The 18,834-nt window shown below is 41.7% G+C and overlaps 1 protein-coding gene across 1 annotated transcript in view; it reads left to right on the forward strand.

Annotated features, from left to right (window-relative positions):
• The window catches only part of MAP1B (microtubule associated protein 1B), a 68,974-nt gene extending 57,638 nt beyond the window's left edge, over window positions 1-11,336 (forward strand). The window contains exons 6-7 of the mRNA XM_083465141.1: window positions 3,471-3,709; window positions 5,176-11,336. Coding sequence (XP_083321267.1) covers window positions 3,471-3,709; window positions 5,176-5,331 — 395 coding nt within the window. The 3' untranslated portion in view covers window positions 5,332-11,336. The remainder of the gene's footprint in view (window positions 1-3,470; window positions 3,710-5,175) is intronic.
• The last annotated feature ends 7,498 nt before the right edge of the window (window positions 11,337-18,834 follow it).

Below are 18,834 nucleotides of genomic sequence, written 5' to 3' on the forward strand. Positions count from 1 at the left end.
AGCATGCTTTGGCTCTGCTTCTCATCTGCTAATGGCTCGTCTGTGCTAGCGCGATCCCTGTGGGGAACTCTCTGACACAGTTGATGGCTGCAGGCAGCAGACTTCAGCTCTTCTTCCCATCAGCCACTGGTAAAGCCTCAGATACTTCAAAGCATGACACAGGGCTCCACCTGTCAAATATGGCCTTGCGAAGCTAGGAGCAGAGAAGGATCTGGCCAGGGGAACCAAAAAGGATCCCTAGTCCTCCCCTAAATGCAGCACTTGTTTGCTTCAGCCACAAATTCAACCTATGTTGTAAAACAACCATCTAAAGAGAATGGGAGGGACGCGGGTGGCGCTGTGGGTAAAAAGCCTCAGTGCTTAGGGCTTGCCGATCGAAAGGTCAGCGGTTCGAATCCCCGCGGCGGGGTGCGCTCCCGCTGCTCGGTCCCAGCGCCTGCCAACTAGCAGTTCAAAAGCACCTCCGGGTGCAAGTAGATAAATAGGGACCACTTACTGGTGGGAAGGTAAACAGCGTTCCCGTGTGCTGCGCTGGCTTGCCAGATGCAGCTTCGTCACGCTGGCCACGTGACCCGGAAGTGTCTCCGGACAGCGCTGGCTCTCGGCCTCTTGAGTGAGATGGGCACACAACCCTAGAGTCGGACACGACTGGCCCGTATGGGCAGGGGTACCTTTACCTTTACCTTTAAAGAGAATGTAGCTATAATAGTGGGCCAGTTTGCACATAATGCTAAGGCAAACCAAGCCAAACTGCAATCATGAGGCATCCTGGAGCAAAAATCATGGCTTTTTCACTTCTCTCCCAGTCCTGCTGCTGCCATGCTACCCAGAGCTAAACCATGACTTGGCTTAGCAATATGTGTGAACATATGTGTTCATGGTTTCACCCACTCCAAACAAACCACAAGTTGTAGCCAAGATTGGCTCTTTGCTTACCATTCTTGAATTGTTTTGCAGATACATAGCATGAGCTCAGATTTGCATGTAATGCTAAGTGAAGCCACAGGTTGATTTTGGGTAGTAAAGCAGCAAGGAAGAGCAAAGTGGCTGTTATTTTACCTCTGGGCCCAGACATGCTTGATTGCTCAGTTATCTATGGTTTGGCTTAGTTTTAAGTATGAATGAGACCAATGAATTCTGCTGCCTGTTTTTTGTACCTATGCTTACACATTAGTTATTAAAAACAATCATTTCACATATGCAACCATAAACCTACATAAGTTCCTGCTTTTGCTTTCCATAATTTTGATGTCATCCATTGTACAGTTTAGCAGCATTTTGAGCAAACGTTAAAACGTTCATGGATATTTGTTTATCCATTTGTTACTGAACAATGACTGAGAATGGATCCAGATTTAACATGCCAGAAATGCTTGCTATGGATATTTTATTATATTATTATTATTATTATTATTATTATTATTATTATTACTATTACTACTACTACTACTACTTATTTACTTATTGTGTAATGCCATAGAGTTTGGACAATGTGCTACTACATTTAACATCTGTGTAGGCTCCTATGTCTGCAAATTACACCCACCTCTGTGAAAAGGGAATTACATTATAGCCGCTTTTATATTCCCCTTTATAGTAAATGGGTAGGGGCATAGCTTTCTTCCGATAGTTTTAATTCAGTCCTGAATAACAAGTTGGACTGGGAAGACACACAGTGGCTCAAAAGCAGACAGGGCTGCTTCCCAAAATAGTGATAGAAGTTGAATGTTGTGGTCAATGCACATACGGGTGTTTGAAGCTAAAGGTATGTTACTCACACCTTAGGCAGTAAAAATGCTGCTGCTATGGTTTACATTGTGCTAGTAAAATCTGTTCCAGAAAGAAGGAAAGGCTTAGATACCGTGTACATTATTGTTACTTTGGAAAGAATAAGGGTCCACTTAGTAGGTAAAAGGTTTCTGAGAATGCCTTGACCTATTACATCCCTCATTTTAGAAATGAAGCACTGTGTACATTTTAGGCAGCCAAGCAACTGGCTACAAGAAAAGGTCCAGAGGTGCCCATCAAAGATTTCGGTATTGTATTGATTGCTAGAAGAACTATAGTGAAAAGTGAGGAAGGTGGAATATGTATAAGAGCTATTTCTTGTTTACAGAGGGAACCTGGATTTTCATGAGTGCCTGGAACAGTGGAAATAACAAAAAGATGGGTGCATGCAAGCATACACATAGATGTAATCCATGTTCATCATACACTCCCCTGGTGCCTTAGCTCATATTTTCTGAAAGTACTGTAAGCAGTAGAAGCTGCTAATTGTCAGCCTTTTTAAAAACCAAACCAAACCAGAATGGCTTTCCCATTTTGCCTTTGGTATCCTGCCTTTTTTGCAGAACTAGCACTGCAGTTAGCATGTGCTATTCCTTCTGTATATCCTATCTCTATTAGCCTTGTTTTACCAGCTTCTTTTTCATGAATGGAAGAAGTACAATGGTAGCACAGTACTGTGGTAGCACAATACCCACCCAGTCCTAGCTCCATTTCGCATCTTCTCCTATGCTGTATTTGATTAGCATCCACTCTGATACTGAATCTCCTAGTATTTCTACTTCTTTATATTGGAAGCCATATACTGATTCCCATTCCCCTTCTTGTTTAATTTTTGGGGAGTGCCGTTGTACAATAGGAGCATTAAACAACAACAAAGATGAATAAAATGAGAAACTGCATAATGTTGAATTGTGGCTGGTGAGAATGAGTACTTGACTCACAAACTTGGAAGGTGCTGAATGTAAACACAACGTACATCTTTTGAACAAGTTGAGCAACTGATCTCCTGATTTCTCCCTGGCCCCTTTCCCATAAGTTCTTCATCACCTTTTTAGAAAATCTTACTTTCAGTTCCTAAACGCAGTTGCATTGCTGCTCTTATATATCTTGCAAGGTGCTACTGTTCTGCCATGGTTTTGCTTAGAGCTCTCATCCTAATGGTCTGGGTCAGCCTTTTCCTGGTTCCAACACCTGAGTGACCTTTGAGCTGGCATTTGGGACAGTAGTTCTTCCAACTTGAAAACTGTTTGATAGAAGGACCTCCTTCAGGAATTTCCCATAAATTCTGTTGAAGAATCCAATTTTTTTGAATGACAATTTAATAATCACAGTTTCTGCATGGCAATTCTTGAATTAACCAATCTTATTACTTGATACAAAGTACCTGATGATGAGGGTTTAAAGCAAAACTATATAAGAACTGATCATGTATATTTTCCCCTCTTGTTCTCCTCACTAAGCAGTCTTTGATTCTTTAACTGTCATATTTTAGCAAATATTTTAAGAGTCAGTAGTATTCATTGGGGAATATGTGTTCCACAGTCAAAGTGTGACAAGCCAGCTCTGTCCAACTTTAAATTACGTGTTTTCTAAGGTCACAGTAGTAGCAAGATACATTGACATTTTCTCATCAATGACTGAGACAAGACCCTTGTGTGTGTTTGTGTGCTTTTTTTTAAAAGGACCTGGAAATGTAAAACAAACAAAATCTATAGCTGTGCCTCCAGGACCTCCTGTGTATTTGGATCTGGTCTATATTCCCAACCACAGCAACAGCAAGAATGTTGATGTAGAGTTTTTCAAGAGGGTGAGGTCATCCTACTACGTGGTGAGTGGGAATGATCCTGCTGCTGAAGAACCAAGCAGGGCTGTCCTGGATTCTCTGCTGGAGGGCAAGGCTCAGTGGGGAAGCAACATGCAGGTAGGCTCTCCAGTATTTGTGAATTGAAATCTGAAGAGATAAAAAAGTGACAAGGAACTTTGAGAAATCTCCTAAACCAAGATGCTGAGAGGTGCCTCATATTTGATAACAAGTTTCTTCAAACTTTTTCTGGTCACAGTGACCCTCTTGCATGCCATGGTAAAACCAGAATGCATGGTTTATCATTACTATAAAGATCACTCCCATGAAAAAACAAGCAAGGACTTAGCATTGTTTCTGAGTCAGGAATCATGGTTTATTTCACCCAAACAAGCCATGGTTGGCAAATCAAGAACAAACCTTGGCTTCACATGGCAATTCAATTGGAGGAAAACAAAGAAGTCTTTGGTTGAGTTGTCAGGACTTCTGCTTTGCTGCTCCGACCCTGCTAGGAGAGGATCAAGTTAGCAATCTTCTGTGTGATCACTGTAAATCAATAATTATGGTTTACCATGGCATGTGAATGCAGCCGGGGGGGGGGGGGAGGTGTTCTCATAAGCTCATGATTTAAAACAACAACTAGAGCTATATTGAAAATTGTTTTTTTCTCTTAATCTTCCACAGTTTGTGTTAATTACTAATCATACATTTTAATTGACTATTTGCATATTACCAAAACCTTACTGTAGGTGCCTTTTTCAGATTTTGAATGATGTTTAAGTGAAGAACTAGACGCAATGTGGTAGTCCCATGTCTTCAAATGCGATGCATACCCAATTTTGTGTGTCTACTATATATTTTAATGGTTTCATGTTCTATATCCAGGATTTTGAGTATGGCTTAAGTACATCTTTGTGCTCAATGCTTGGAAACTGGTTTTCTGTGAGCCATTTTGGGGTAACATTTCAATAACCCAACACCATGGTCAAGCTTTCTCAACTGGATTAATAGGCCTCTGCCATGAGTGTCTCCTTCTATGTTATTTTATTTTTAGTTCATTTGCTGTTATTTTCTGCTTTAACTATTTTTACTGTGTTGTGTAGATTGCCTCAAGACACACATGCAGAAGGTAATTAATTAACAATTATAATGGGCCGAGGTCAATTATGGAAACGCAGCTCTTCTGTGGATGGGGCTAAAGATGCCCTCAGCCATACAAAAATGTGATAGTGTTGCACATCACGTGTTCAGTATTTTGAAAAATGTGGATATGTAGAACTTAGTGCCTAAAATGTCAGAGGCTGCCATTTCACAATTGTGGAGGTTGAAGTTCTATACTGTACCCCAAGTAGTCTCTGTCTTGTTTACATAAGGACCCTATGCCTTGAGATAGAGTTTAGATTTCTCAACATCTCAAAATCCACGTCTTCTGATAAATGTTTTTGTTGCACCTAGTTGCTACTGGTGTTAGCCATAGAAGTATTCTTTCAAAATGAGGGTCAGTATTCTCAGGACTTGCTCACACATTAATACCGCCCTCTGTTTGATCTTAATGTGTCCTCTGTTCTCATATTCTTGTATTGCAGGTGACCTTAATCCCTACCCATGATTCGGAGGTGATGAGGGAATGGTATCAAGAGACCCACGAGAAACAACAGGACCTTAACATCATGGTACTGGCGAGCAGCAGCACTGTTGTTATGCAAGATGAATCTTTCCCTGCATGCAAGATTGAACTGTAGAAAAAGAAAAAGAAAAAAAGCAATGCATCACAACCTTAAACTTTGTTTCCAGAAATTCTTCAATTTGAAAACACCTTTTCTAATGTAACCCATCTAATTCAGCTGCCGAACTATATATATATATATATATACCTGCCAAATGCTATACTGTATCACAGTGATGCAAGTCACTAATCTTTTTTTTCCAGTCTTTTGCTGATTGCTAAGGGAAATAACAGTATTCCCACCATAGGGTTCAAATTACTGCAAAAACTGCAGATTCTGGTTCATCTCCGCTGAACAGTTGGAAACCATGCACTAGCAAACACTGCTGACTTCTGCCAGGTATGGGGGCATTTGCCCTTGAGAGAAAGACAGGGAGAGAAAGCGAGAGAGAGGAGTAGAGGAGAATAAAATCATTAGTTTTGCATTACTCTCAAAGCAATCGATATATTGCTTCCTGCAGTCTGCCATCACATAAAAAGAAAGATGTAGGTTTTCATTAGTCTGAATTACTTCAAGAGCAGGCGTTTTTAATTTAGTGACAAAATTAGCTAGAAAATTACGTGAAACCGAATGTGGCTTTGAAAGGACGTAAGATACAAAACACTCACTTGCTGTTGGCAACTTCACTTTGAACATGTCATATTCGCGTCACAGAACTCTCCTAGGCAATATATGCAAGTAGTTTGAACCCCATTCGGTTTAACATGCAAACATGTTGGTCTAAGGCATGCTCCCAGTGAAAAATGCATCTAGTCTACTCTTAAATTCGACAAACTTGCATGCTGAAACACCCAAGTCACACTCAAGTTTACTGAAGCAACATACCAAAGCAGTTGGGAGTACCTATGGTAGACAATTTGCCTTAGAATGTGACTTGAATGTACAAAGATACTTGATGCACTTATTTTTTAAATGCAAGATAGCAAGTTTATAAAACATCTGTGTAGGATTATAGTTACACCAGTACAGAAGTATGCGTGTGCATGTGTGCTACTGGAAACCTCTCTGATTGGTCAAACAGCTTGGTGCTATGAATTATGCATGTAAGTTGAGCACTTCATTTGTGCACCTGAACAGCAAGCCTTTTATTTTATTTTTTTTGAAAGTCTGCTTTTTCTCCTCCTCCCCCTTTTCCCTTGTGAAAGAAAGGGTGTGCCCGGTACCAGAAATTAACACATACAGAATGTTGCAAAAGGTTCTCTGCACTCTGTACAGTCTTTTGGAGCCTTGTCTCACCTTATTTTGACTGTTAATTTAAGAGCGAATATGGGAACAAATGTACAGATTTGATTTTTTTTTTTTAGCTAGGTGCGAACTTTTAATAGATGAATTTTTAAACAGAAGTTTTGTTTACAGGAAAATTGCAAAGAAAAAAAATCAGGTGAAGGGATTTTTTTAAAAGTAGTTTTGTAAGACAAGTGCGTAATGTTATTTTGAGGTTCTGGTGAGAATGAAGTACTGTATTTATTTAACATAACTGCCGATAATTTTGCAGGGAGCACACTAAAAAATGCTATTACATGTCAGTGATTAAAGAACCCGAGAACTAAATGCAGGCTGGCTTCCTTTTTGCCAGGAGACTGCCTAGGTTCCGGGCTGTCCCAAGGGCACAAACAACCCAAGCACTTGCTTGTGGCAATGTTTTTCTGGAGGTGGGATGTATCAACGAAAGCAGCTTTTGATTGGCAGTTGCACCGCAGCATTCTTTGGGATGCTGCTTCAATGAACTTCTCCAACTGTTCAGGGCTACTAGTTGGGGCAGCAGAAGAACTGGCTCCACCTACTGTAGGTTTTCCTTTCTCCTGGTAGCTGTCTTAAAATTAGCTCAAGCAAGTTCGTGCTCCCCGTATTTACAGATCCCTTCCAAAAGAAAAACTAGGATTGTGTGAATGTTGCAATTCTGTGAAGGGTGCAGAAAAGCTGATTGCAGAATTCAGCTTTCTGAGAATTTCAGCGCTCTTTCTCTCTTTTTAACCCTTATGGTTACAGGGAAGACCCAGAGGAGTGGCTGGCGGGGACCTCGGCACCCTGCGGAGCCTTTTGCATTTTCCCAAGATTAGCAGTCAGAAAATGAATTATGCAACATAAGAGAAGTCATGCAAATGTGCATAATTTATGCATCTTGCAGAATTAAGCTTCAGTTGTCACAGAATTTGTGTTACCTTGGGGCAGAAGTTTTGATTTTTTAAAAAAGCCAGCCATCACGCACAGCTTGAGGGAAGGCTACTCATTATTAAGGCAGTTGTCAAAGAGTTAGGGCATCACAGAACCTGTGGTAGTACCTGAAGCTTCATGGAAATCTTACTGGTGCTGGTAGAATATCTTGAGGACTGGGTCACAGTTATCACTGCATATTACAATATCCATTATGCTTTATTTTGTGGTTTTGTAAGGAATTTACATGACCGCCATAATAGGAATTTGCTTTGTTCTGTGCCAATTGTTTTTTTGCAGAAGGCTTTGATTCCCTAAATAGTGGATTTTATATCATTTTATTTTCTATTATAATTTATTTCAATGGTTAACATTGTTTATTTTTATTTTATAGATGTGTATTTGCACTGCTAATTTTTTAAAATTATTTTTCATACTACTACAACCCCCCTTTTAATTTGGGCTGTGTTAGCCCAGTTAATGCTGTGAAATATTGTTTGTTAAATGTTTTGTGCATTTTTTTTAAAAAAAGTTCTAATATTTTATTTTTGTTTGACTTTTGTAGCGATGCTACTTTATTTATTCTTTCACCCAGGCCATTCAAAAGCTTGTGTTCTTGTGGTCTCTTTGCTTTTATTGGAACAATATACATGGAAGCAACTAGTAGTAGTTTGGGACTCTCGTCCTTAAAAATTCCTTATGATTGTGGTACGAAGGACAAAGGGAAATGTACTGTGGAAAGAGGCAGAATTTATAAGTTAAGTGTATGTACAATGCTTCTTTCCTAATGTGAACAGCTCAAACCTAAAGAGGAATTTCCACCACAGCACAGAGTGGTTTGTCCCAGTATAGTTAAAACAGAATCCTGAAGTGGGGGAAGTTAGTTCCGCTACCTGTAATTTGAAACTGCTGGCATCATGAAGCTGAAATGCTACGTAGCTGATGAGCCCTGGATATTACTCCTGCCTGTCCCTTTTGCAGCTCAACACTAGCTTTTCGTAGCCCAGCTACACAGCATCTCTGATGTGGTCCATCTTGGGCAGTGCCCTCATCCACACTGGATGAGTTAGCACAATACCATCAACAGCACATTAAGTGTGCCGATGTGCTGGCCACAGCTGTTACTGCACCACATCCTGAGCTTGCCTTGTTAGCAAAGGGTCAAGGAGGATTGGCCTTTTACAGTCTTAATCCTGTTATGGATCGAGCAGCAAGTCTTGCTGAGTGCAGTGGGGCTTATTCCCAAGTAGGTCTCCAGGGTTCTGCAGCTTTGGGTCTACCAAGTTACTAACACAATATTCCATTTATCAATGAACTGTGCAGAAATGATTTGTTTTGTGACCTGCCCCCCACTTTATATGTAAGCAGAAATTAAATCATTTTTAGTGGGAGTATATTTCATAAACATATTGCAAATAAATAAATAGAAAAATGTCGTTAACAGCAAGCGAGTATGTGAAAGTAGCCACTTGGCCTGTTTTCAAACAAGCTGCTTCTTTTAATTAAAAAAATGAAGACATTCTTTTAGTTCAGTCCTAAATAGCAATATTAAATGAATATGTACAAAAGAGAAGCTGCCATCTCTTCCCGCCCTCCTAGAAGTGGCAGTCTTTCTAGTCATATGCACACCAGCAGTCCCATAGGAGATTAGTTGAAATCAGCATAGCAGTGCAGTCCTGTGTATGCCTAACTCAGAAGTAATCCCCACTCACTTCAAGGGGGGCTTATTCCCACATAGGTGCATGTAGGATTGCAGCCTCAATGGGGTTCAAATCCGGCCTTAACATTCCTTCACTCTAAGAACATTCTCAATCGTTCTCATACATATTTTGTTGTAGGAACAAAAATTTAATCAGGTATTTATGTTGGGTGCACTACTTCTTCTTTTAAATGCCTCAAAAATGTTTGATAGCCCCATTCAGCTCTTGGATACCAGCAAACATTTTCCTGTATATATATAAAAAAGATACTCTCTACGGCTTCATCTCAAAGATCTCAATTGTGCAGAAGCCATGTCCCTGATCAATCTGCACACAGAAACATGCGCACAGGTCTGCAACCCAATGTGCTTCTTGAGAACTGGCTCTTAGGGGTTCGAGAAGCCTCTGGAACATCTTTTCAAGGATACAGGGCGATTGAAAGTGTATGAGATGGATACCCATCCCCACACCATGAAGGGGAGTGCCTTCCTCTTGTGTAACAATTTCTTGGATAGCCTGTGCTATCCGTTTCAGGATTCTGAATAAGATTGCAAAAGTGGGGTATAAATTTTCTAAACAAATCTGCTTTTTACGCACACACAAGTTTTAAATGGCAGCCAATTTTGGCGGTTTTTTTTAATTAAAAAGAAAAACTCCTCTTGACCAAATTAATGCCTTTCTTGCCTGTGCAACTAACCTAATTGTGTTAGTTACATCCATACACAATTAGCTTATTGACAGTCAACCAGGAAATGCCATGGATACTGATACTGAGCTCTGTTGCTCAGCACAGATTACTAGAAGCATGGTTCAATATTGATTAGCCTAATTTTAATGTGTCAATATTTGAGTGCTGATAGCACTCTAGAAAATGATGGTATTACCCATTGGTATCATTCCCCTAATCGTAGTCTTTATGATAGTACTATTCCATTGAATGAAGTTCAGTGACTGTTTAGGCGAGATCACAGTCCATTTCCCAACTTGACAGTGCAGTCCTATACATGCCTACCCAGAAGCTAATCCCCAGAGTTTGGTGGGATTTACTTCTAGGTAATTGTGCATAAGATTGTAGCCTAAAATGGATCTTCTTTTGCATGCCTTTTCATCTTCATATGGTGGGTCTGATTACAACGATTCCTACCTTTTTGAGTCCATTCCCATTCTTCGTCTCTTTGAGTTATTTTTAACTTCTCATACTGTGGTGAATGGATCCAAATGTGTATATGAATGTATTTAGCTGTCTTCAATAGCTTAAGCAGTTTAGGAACCTAAAAACACTGAACTGAGAAAATAAATTTGCTGGGGGAAATTCCAAGTCTCCCTGCCCCAACGCTTCCTGCTCCAAGGAGACGCTCTGCATTATAAATTTTATGTCCTAGGCCTCTTCTTTGTCCATATGTAACCAGAAGTTCTTGCTCAGAGGAAAATAGTAGTTTTTGTGGTCTGGCATTATTAAGCAATGGGGGGAATGCAATCTTTACACTTACAGAACAAAAAGAGAGTTTCTGTAAGTGATAATATTCTCACTGAATAGTTGACAAATCACCCCAAAAACAAAACAACAAAAAACCAGTCCAGGAACAAGCAGTTTTTCAAAATGCATTTGCAAATTGCATTATTTGCCTTGTTAAAGATGCTTGCTATTTTAAAAGAAGAAAGTTCGCTGTGATTATAACAAAATAAATAAATAAAAATGCAGCATCTAAACCTTGAACATTTATGGGGGGGGGGAATGCTTCTCTGCACTGAATTAGCTTTAGGAGCCTCCATTCTATTCATACAAGACTGGGCTGTACTCACATTGGTAAAAGCGCAATTCTGAAGTTCCAGGATGCTTTCATATGTTTGCATGCAGCCATTTATTCTTCCAAACCATGGCGAGAAAGTCTTGTTGCTGGCTGAGAAGCTCCTCACACACTCCTCTCTCTCTTGTTCCGAATGGTCTTGTTTGTGTCGGTCTGCAGCTGTGTATGGTTTTATGTCTTATAATCCTTCATCACCTCTATTCTATCCAGTCATATCTAATGTAGAAAATTAGTTTCCAGTGAAAGTAATATGTAGTGCTTTTATGATATTTGTGTGCAATATCCCCTCTTCTGTTGAGGATATTTGATGTAAAGGAAACAAGCTCAGTTCCACAATAAAATACAAAAATAGTTATAAGTGTCAGTGTGGGTTCTTTTTGTATTTATATGAGGATGCACTTTCAACTCTCTTCTCAAATCGCATTCCTGGAAACAGCAAAGGAAAGAAAGGGTTGCAAGATGTAATTATTATGTAGCAGATGAATTCTGTTAGTAGATGTGGGAGACAAATGGGGTGTGGAGTAACCATCACAATCACAGCCTACCTGTGAGCTTCCCAGGGGCATCTGACTGGCTGCTGTTGGAAGTATTGCGGCTGTCATTGACTGGTTGGATGCAGAGGTGTGGTGGGAAGAGGGCTCAGAGCCCAGGGATTGGTGGTGGAATGACACATGAGTGGTAAGAGGAAGAAGAGGGAGCAGGTGTCAGAATCTGAAGAGGCAACAGGCTTTAGTGAACAGGAAGAGGCTGTAGCAGAGAGCAGTTGAAACTCAAGGCAGAAGCAGAGGCTGGAGAGGAAGTGGACCAAGAGGCAGTGATGAGGCAGGCTGCTGAAGAACCCAGGGAGTCGGCACCCCCTCCTGCGACCAGCTTGCCTCCCCCACAGGTCTCCTTGAACATGCAGAGAAATGAAAAAAGCAGAACAGATTGGTTGTGCACAGACACCATCCATGACTGCTTGGGGAAAAACCCTGGAGAAGAGGCAACTGTGGAAAGGCAGGGACCTCGCAACTGACTCATTGGACAGCTGCAATTATGGCTGTTATGATCAGTTTGGCACATAAAACCAGTAGCAGTTATGATGAGTTTCCCACACAAAACCAGTGGCTGCTATTTTTTGGGTGGGAATAAGAAAGATTCCACCTCTCATCAGCTACAATTGGTATTATTCTCCAATATATACACTTGGAGGGGGGAGGGGGCCTTCCATCCAATCAGCTGTAATTTGGATTGTTCCCAAATTCAGGCATAAGATGAGCTGGTAAATGCTGTGACTTGCTGGTAGTGCCTGCCAGTATCTCTTTCAGGGTATGTGAGATGCCTTCTGGTCTTAAATCTATTGTTGGCCTGTCCCTGCTTAAGTAGTGAGTTCATAATCTGGATAACCCGGCTAGCAAATGTGGAATTATTTTGCGGAGGGAGTGAAGGAGCAGAGGGTTAAACCGCAATATACACTCAATTAGCTTCTGCCAACCTGATTCCCTGCAGATGTTTTGAACTACAACTCTCATCAGGCTACCTACTACAAAACATCAGGAGGACACCAACTTGCTGAAGGCTTCTAGGCATCTCTTCGAAGATTTCCAACCAAATGATGTATTGATCTCCCCTGCCTTGGCCCTGATCGACATTGTAAGACCTACAATAGAATACAATAGAGGAATGACTGCATCTTTTGGTTCAGGGCGTTAATATTGATCATGACATGTTTGCGATGTATCTGCAAGATCTGTCAGACATTTCAAGTCTGCACTTGAGACTGCAGCAGAGCTTTCAGAGGGTGGCAATGGGGGATTTCTCAGCTCCTCCTGCTCTCTCTTCTGTCTCTTCTTGATTCTGTTCCCTCAAGGTTTTATGTCATCCCCTTTTCAATGATGAAACCACTGAGCAAAAACCAGGTGCTAACAGTATGCTGAGGACACTCAAGTTTCCTCTTTCCTTCCTCTCCTTACTGCTCCTGAGAGCTAATTCTGGCAATCTAAACCTGTTTAAGCAAATCTGGCAAAAAAGAAAAAACCCAAGATTGTGACAAAATAGATTGGTAGAAATAAAATGTATTTGACTGTCTGCCTTGCACATACCACCTTGCACCCAAAGATCTGTAAGTGGTGCACAATAAAAGGAATAAAGGTAAAGGGACCCCTGGCCATTAGGTCCAGTCGTGACCGACTCTGGGGTTGTGGCACTCATCTTGCTTTATCGGCCGAGGGAGCCGGCATACAGCTTCTGGGTCATGTGGCCAGCATGACTAAGCCACTTCTGGCAAACCAGAGCAGCGCACGGAAACGCCATTTACCTTCCCACCAGAGCAGTACCTATTTATCTACTTGCACTTTGATGTGCTTTTGAACTGCTAGGTTGGCAGGAGCAGGGACCGAGCGACGGGAGCTCACCCCGTCGCGGGGATTTGAACCGCCGACCTTCAAAATCGGCAAGTCTTAGGCTCTTTGTTTTAACCCATAGCGCCACCCGCGTCCCTTATAAAAGAAATAAAAACATCTAATTCAAAACTAAAATGGATAAAAATACAAAGGGCAGGAGCAAGAACTCCAAAACAGCACCTTTATTGCTCAAACACCCAAGCAAAGAGCGAGGCTTTCAGCTGGCACTGGAAGGCCAGAAATGCAGGTGCCAGTTGCATTTCAGGAGGAAACGTGCAGGAATGCTGACTTACAATACACATATTTTAATCTATTAAAAAGTATATACAGTGGTACCTCGGGTTACATACGCTTTAGGTTACAGGCACTTCAGGTTACAGACTCCGCTAACCCAGAAATAGTACCTCGGGTTAAGAACTTTGCTTCAGGATGAGAACAGAAATCATGCAGCAGCAGCACGGCAGCAGCAGGAGGCCCCATTAGCTAAAGCGGTGCTCCAGGTTAAGAACAGTTTCAGGTTAAGAACGGACCTCCGGAACGAATTAAGTTCTTAACCCGAGGTACCACTGTACTGACCTATCAAAAACCATCAGGGGGGCATACAACAAAACAGAAAACACCACGGAAAACAGTACCAATAATAATCAGGCATATATATTGACTGCATAACACAGAATTGATTCCCCATTTTCCTGGTATCTCGGTACTGAAAGATGCTTAAATGATTGCAGTTCCAAGTCTGAAAAGACTGAAATAAAATTGCCAGGCTATTTTTGGGGCTTTAAGATTCTGGCTCCACACAAACTGACATCAGTGCAAAGGACAAAGGCAAAGTGATACTGATCGATTCAACAGCACCTAGAAAAAAAGGCAGGGTACAATGCAAACTGTCTGGCATGCCAGTCATATTCTATTTTAACCAGCTATAATATCTGGAGGCTGGATCTTGCTGTTTCACACTGTTCTGAATGTGAACAGAATTATTAATGCTCTTTTACCAGCTCTGCTACTGCTGTATCTTGATTCTACGGCAGGAAAATACAGACTAGCCTTGATCTGAGATGGAGGGAATTACATGTGCAATTTCCCTCTTGTGAATAATGGATACTGACCTTCTCTATTGGATTGACAGCACCGTGAATAATGAAGGGAAGGGAGGGAAGTTGTATATTTGCTTACCTACTCATTAAAGTATTCGGAGGCTGCTGCGAATTTGAATCAGCAATTTGCATTTCAAATGAAACAGAACTCTTAGTATGCAGATATTTTGTTCGCATTGCTGGACACACGAAACCCCCAATCAAAAGCTGCCAAAGCAGATTGAATCAAAGAGGTTTATTTAAAAGGCAGGTTGCCCTTACAACCACCCCCACCCCCCCTTGTAAGATGTGTTTGTTTAATTTGTATACTGCTCTTCATCCGCAGATCTCAGGGCGGTTCACAACATAAAAATACAATATAAAACCACAAAATACATGATGAAAACAAGAACCAGAAACCCCACAAAGGAATACCACCACCAAAACAGACATGTGTTCTTTCCATAGCAAGCTCCTTGCTTATCCATCTGCCGCTCATGAATCCTATGGATGGAAGAATACATTCCACAACTTATAAAAAGATCAGAGGGAAAAGGCTGAGGCTACAATCCTGTGCACAGCTAGGGATGGAAGAGAAATTAAAACAGTCTGCATTTTAATATGAGCTTACCTAATAGATGCTTCTATAAACCAGAATAGAGCTAATCCTTAGAAATTTGCACTTATCTGAATTTAGTAGTGCATCCCAAAATTGGGAACAAAAAGAAAACACACAAAAAATAATGTACAAGGATGCTTACAAAAATGTGTGTATAACTGCAATTGTCAGATACAGCTACCCCTAAGCACACTTGCAAGTCTCACTGACTACAGGAGAACTTACTTCCAGTAATCATGTTTATTATTATTATTATTATTATTATTATTATTATTATTATTATTGAATCCGTAAAAGCTCTTCAATTAATTTGTAGTACAAGTATGCTTGTCTTCATAAAACAGGATTATTGCTCCAACTTTAAGAAAGTTAAACAAATAGATTTAACCAAACAAATAGATTGAATACTAGCACTGGGCATTTATTTCACCCTCAACCAACTTTTATGCCGTTATTCAGTGATCTCCATGAAAATGCTCACATTCTACAAAACTGGCCGAGTCATGCAAATTGTCAGCCAGCAGTATGGCTGCTCCATTACTATTTATGGTCGAAACAAATCACACACATATGCAGCCCGTTCTATGTGCCTGTCACTTTGCACAATACAAAATGCACTTCCTGAACCCAAGGCCAAACCAGGGTTACCAAAACTTTTCAGCTGCCCCTTGCAGCTATGCTTGTTAACCGAAGCATGATCTGCAGAGAGCTGGAAGTGGGGAAGTTTATCTCTCTGCTATGTAATGCTTTCCTTATGGAGTCCTGAAAAAAATCAAGCTTCTGTTAAAGGAACAGGAACAGGCCACTATCTCTGATCCTACATTATTAATTTATTGGTGTGTAGGTACCCATTTAAACATGTGGAATAAATACACAGAATCCAGTAATTTCTGAATTGGCCGAGAGCTTTGCTGGGCAAAACAGGGCCAGCTTTCTCCTACAGCCTTCACTGTCCATTAACACAACGCTAATGTGCAAATGCGCTACTCTTTAAAGTCTCACATTAACAGCACTGAGAGCCATGCTAAACTTGTTACTGCTGTGAGAGAAGTTTTGAGGATCATGGTGCTTATGCTATCTGAAAGAGGCCGTTCAGGGCTCTCCCTGTGGAGGGACTGAAGCTGCTAGAGGAAGCAGAGAATCTGGAGCTGTGTGGCACCTAGTCTCTGTGCAACCTGTAACCACAGGCAGAAATTCCCCAGACATCTTTGGAAATGCTGGAGCACAGAATAATAAACACATCATTATGTAAACAAGAAGGCATGGCTGTTAATTCCTGTAATAGCACCTGCACAACAGACCCCATAAGGGCTGGCTTAGCATCTTCCTTTTAGGAGTAACATTTGCATCTCAAAAGGGTAGGATTAATCTGCTAGGCAAATGAGTAGCATCCACAAGTTCTCTCACCCAGTGAAAAGTAGACAAATGCAAATCAGCAAACTCCATTGTATAGCCCGAGTTCTCTGCTTGTGGATTACATCATCCTTATGCGTACATTAGATGTCTGCAGTGCCTAGAGACAGGCAGGTTGTGTATCCACATCAGTGACCAGAGAAGGAACGACCGCTGAAAAGAGCGCAGAAAGAAGAAACGTTGTGGTGCACCTGCAGCAGCACCACCAGACACCTTCATCTGCCCCAGCTGCAACAATACATGTCTGTCTCATATCAGTCTCTACAGCCACAGAAGGCACTGCAACCTTCCAACAGTTTGACTTTACCCCCAAAGGTGAACTCCTCCCGAGACAGAAGGATGCAAAAAATGTGTACATTTTGTTGAAAAATTGCAGGTTCTATTTCCCCCAGAAACTTTATTGTAATAATAATTCATTATTTATACCCCGCCCATCTGGCTGGGTTTCCCCAGCCACTCTGGGCAGCTTCCAACACAATATTAAAATACAGTAATGCATCAAACATTAAAAGCTTCCCTAAACAGGGCTGCCTTCAGATGTCTTCTAAAAGTCTGGTAGTTGTTGTTCTCTTTGACATCTGGAGGGCATTCCACAGGGCGGGTGACACTACTGAGAAGGCCCTCTGCCTGGTTCCCCGTAACTTGGCTTCTCACAGTGAGGGAACCACCAGAAGGCCCTCGGCGCTGGACCTCAGTAGAACGATTGAGGGGGGGGAACGCTCCTTCAGATATACTGGACCGAGGCCATACTGTGAATCTTGCATGTCAGTGTGGACTATACAATGGTCGTCCTCAAGGGATCTGGAACAACTGGAGGCAGCTGCAGGAGACACCATACGTACAGATCAGATGTCCTCACTCAGCATGTATCTCCCAAATGAGAACCATCCATGCAGCTAAATGATTTCTCTTTCCACACCAGGGAGCTTTCAGTGTCCCAGGGCCAAAGTGGTGGAAGACCCACTCTGTAGTAAGCTTGGCTTAACGGTTGACTCAGGCAGGAAATATATGGTAAGTATGTGAGTAGAAAGGAAAAGGTTTCAAGAGAGTCTCAAATGACCGGGGGGGGGGGGCTCATGGAAGGTTTGGGAGAGAGACAAACAGCTTATTTGGCTCTGAAGTTTTCTGAACAAGGAAAGACCCAAGAAGGCTAAATATATTCTTCTATAGGAGGTGGAACACTACAAATACTGTAAGACTGAAGATATGAAGAAGAGTCGAAGCTTTAGCAGACAGGCTTCACCCCAAAGCTGCTATCTTTAATAGTAGTTATTAATATGATGCAGCCTGCAAAATAAGTATAAAGGTTCCAGAGTCCCAAAAGTTCAGGTTTATCTTACAGGAGTGACATATTTGCCACTCCACAGTAGCTCCATCCCACAAAGGTCCATTAACACACAGGAACCATGGGGGCAACGAAGCTGATCGTGTGCACTGAGAATAGGGCCTGATGTATCCTGACAGGCCTAATTACCACGTTTACAGTCGTGCACATAGACTGCTATGTGGGTTGGAATGCACAGCCACAGCAAGGGGCAAACAGCCAACAGCAAAGATAGAAAAGAAACTGCAAGAACATTCACTCTGTATGCACATAATCTGGACATTTTTGTTTGCCCAAGCCGTAGAGCTGTGAAAGAGTATCAATCCATCTTGCTCACTGGGATTATAGGTACATTTAGCCCCAATAGTAACTCTCAAGTAGTGGTGCTATAAATGCCTGTGAAAAGCTTCTAAAAACCCAACAAAAAATGGTGGGTTTTCACCCTGCATCTAAAAGGCTGGAGAGAGATTACATACCTGTGGAGTCACCACCAAAAGGCTCCTAAAAGGCTTGTGTCCTAATACCCCTGGGGCAATGGCTCCTCCTGAATGAACTTTCTACAGGTGAAGCCCTGGTGCAGATTCCAACTTATAGGTAGGCTAGGTCAACTTCTGGAAGAAACAAAACCTCTTCTATCACAGCCCTCATCTTGTGGAATGCCCACTGGACAGGGAAGTACCTATGGTCCTTTACCAGCTGATCTAGCCTCCTGCTGCTGTATTGACAGGGCATGGAGAAGAGAGCAGCTCAACACATGGTGATGGCTTCCAATGCCCAGGAAGCCTAATAGCAGGGCTAGAAAGACCCTTGCCTGAAACCCTGGGGTGCTGCAATCCGTCTGAGATGGTGTGACCTGATACAAGGCGGTTTTATGTGTGCTGCCTCCAAAGAAGACTCCAGATCTTAACTCACCTGGTGACTGCTTGTGATCCCTTGAACAAAGCAAGCAGACAACATTTTGAACTCCTGTTGGTATCCTTTTTTTAAACAGCAATACTGACTGGCCAGAGCACTTGGAATGTACTGTCTCACCCAGCCTG

Source organism: Podarcis liolepis (assembly GCF_965112155.1).
Source record: "Podarcis liolepis genome assembly, chromosome: 11".
Lineage (NCBI taxonomy): Eukaryota > Metazoa > Chordata > Lepidosauria > Squamata > Lacertidae > Podarcis > Podarcis liolepis.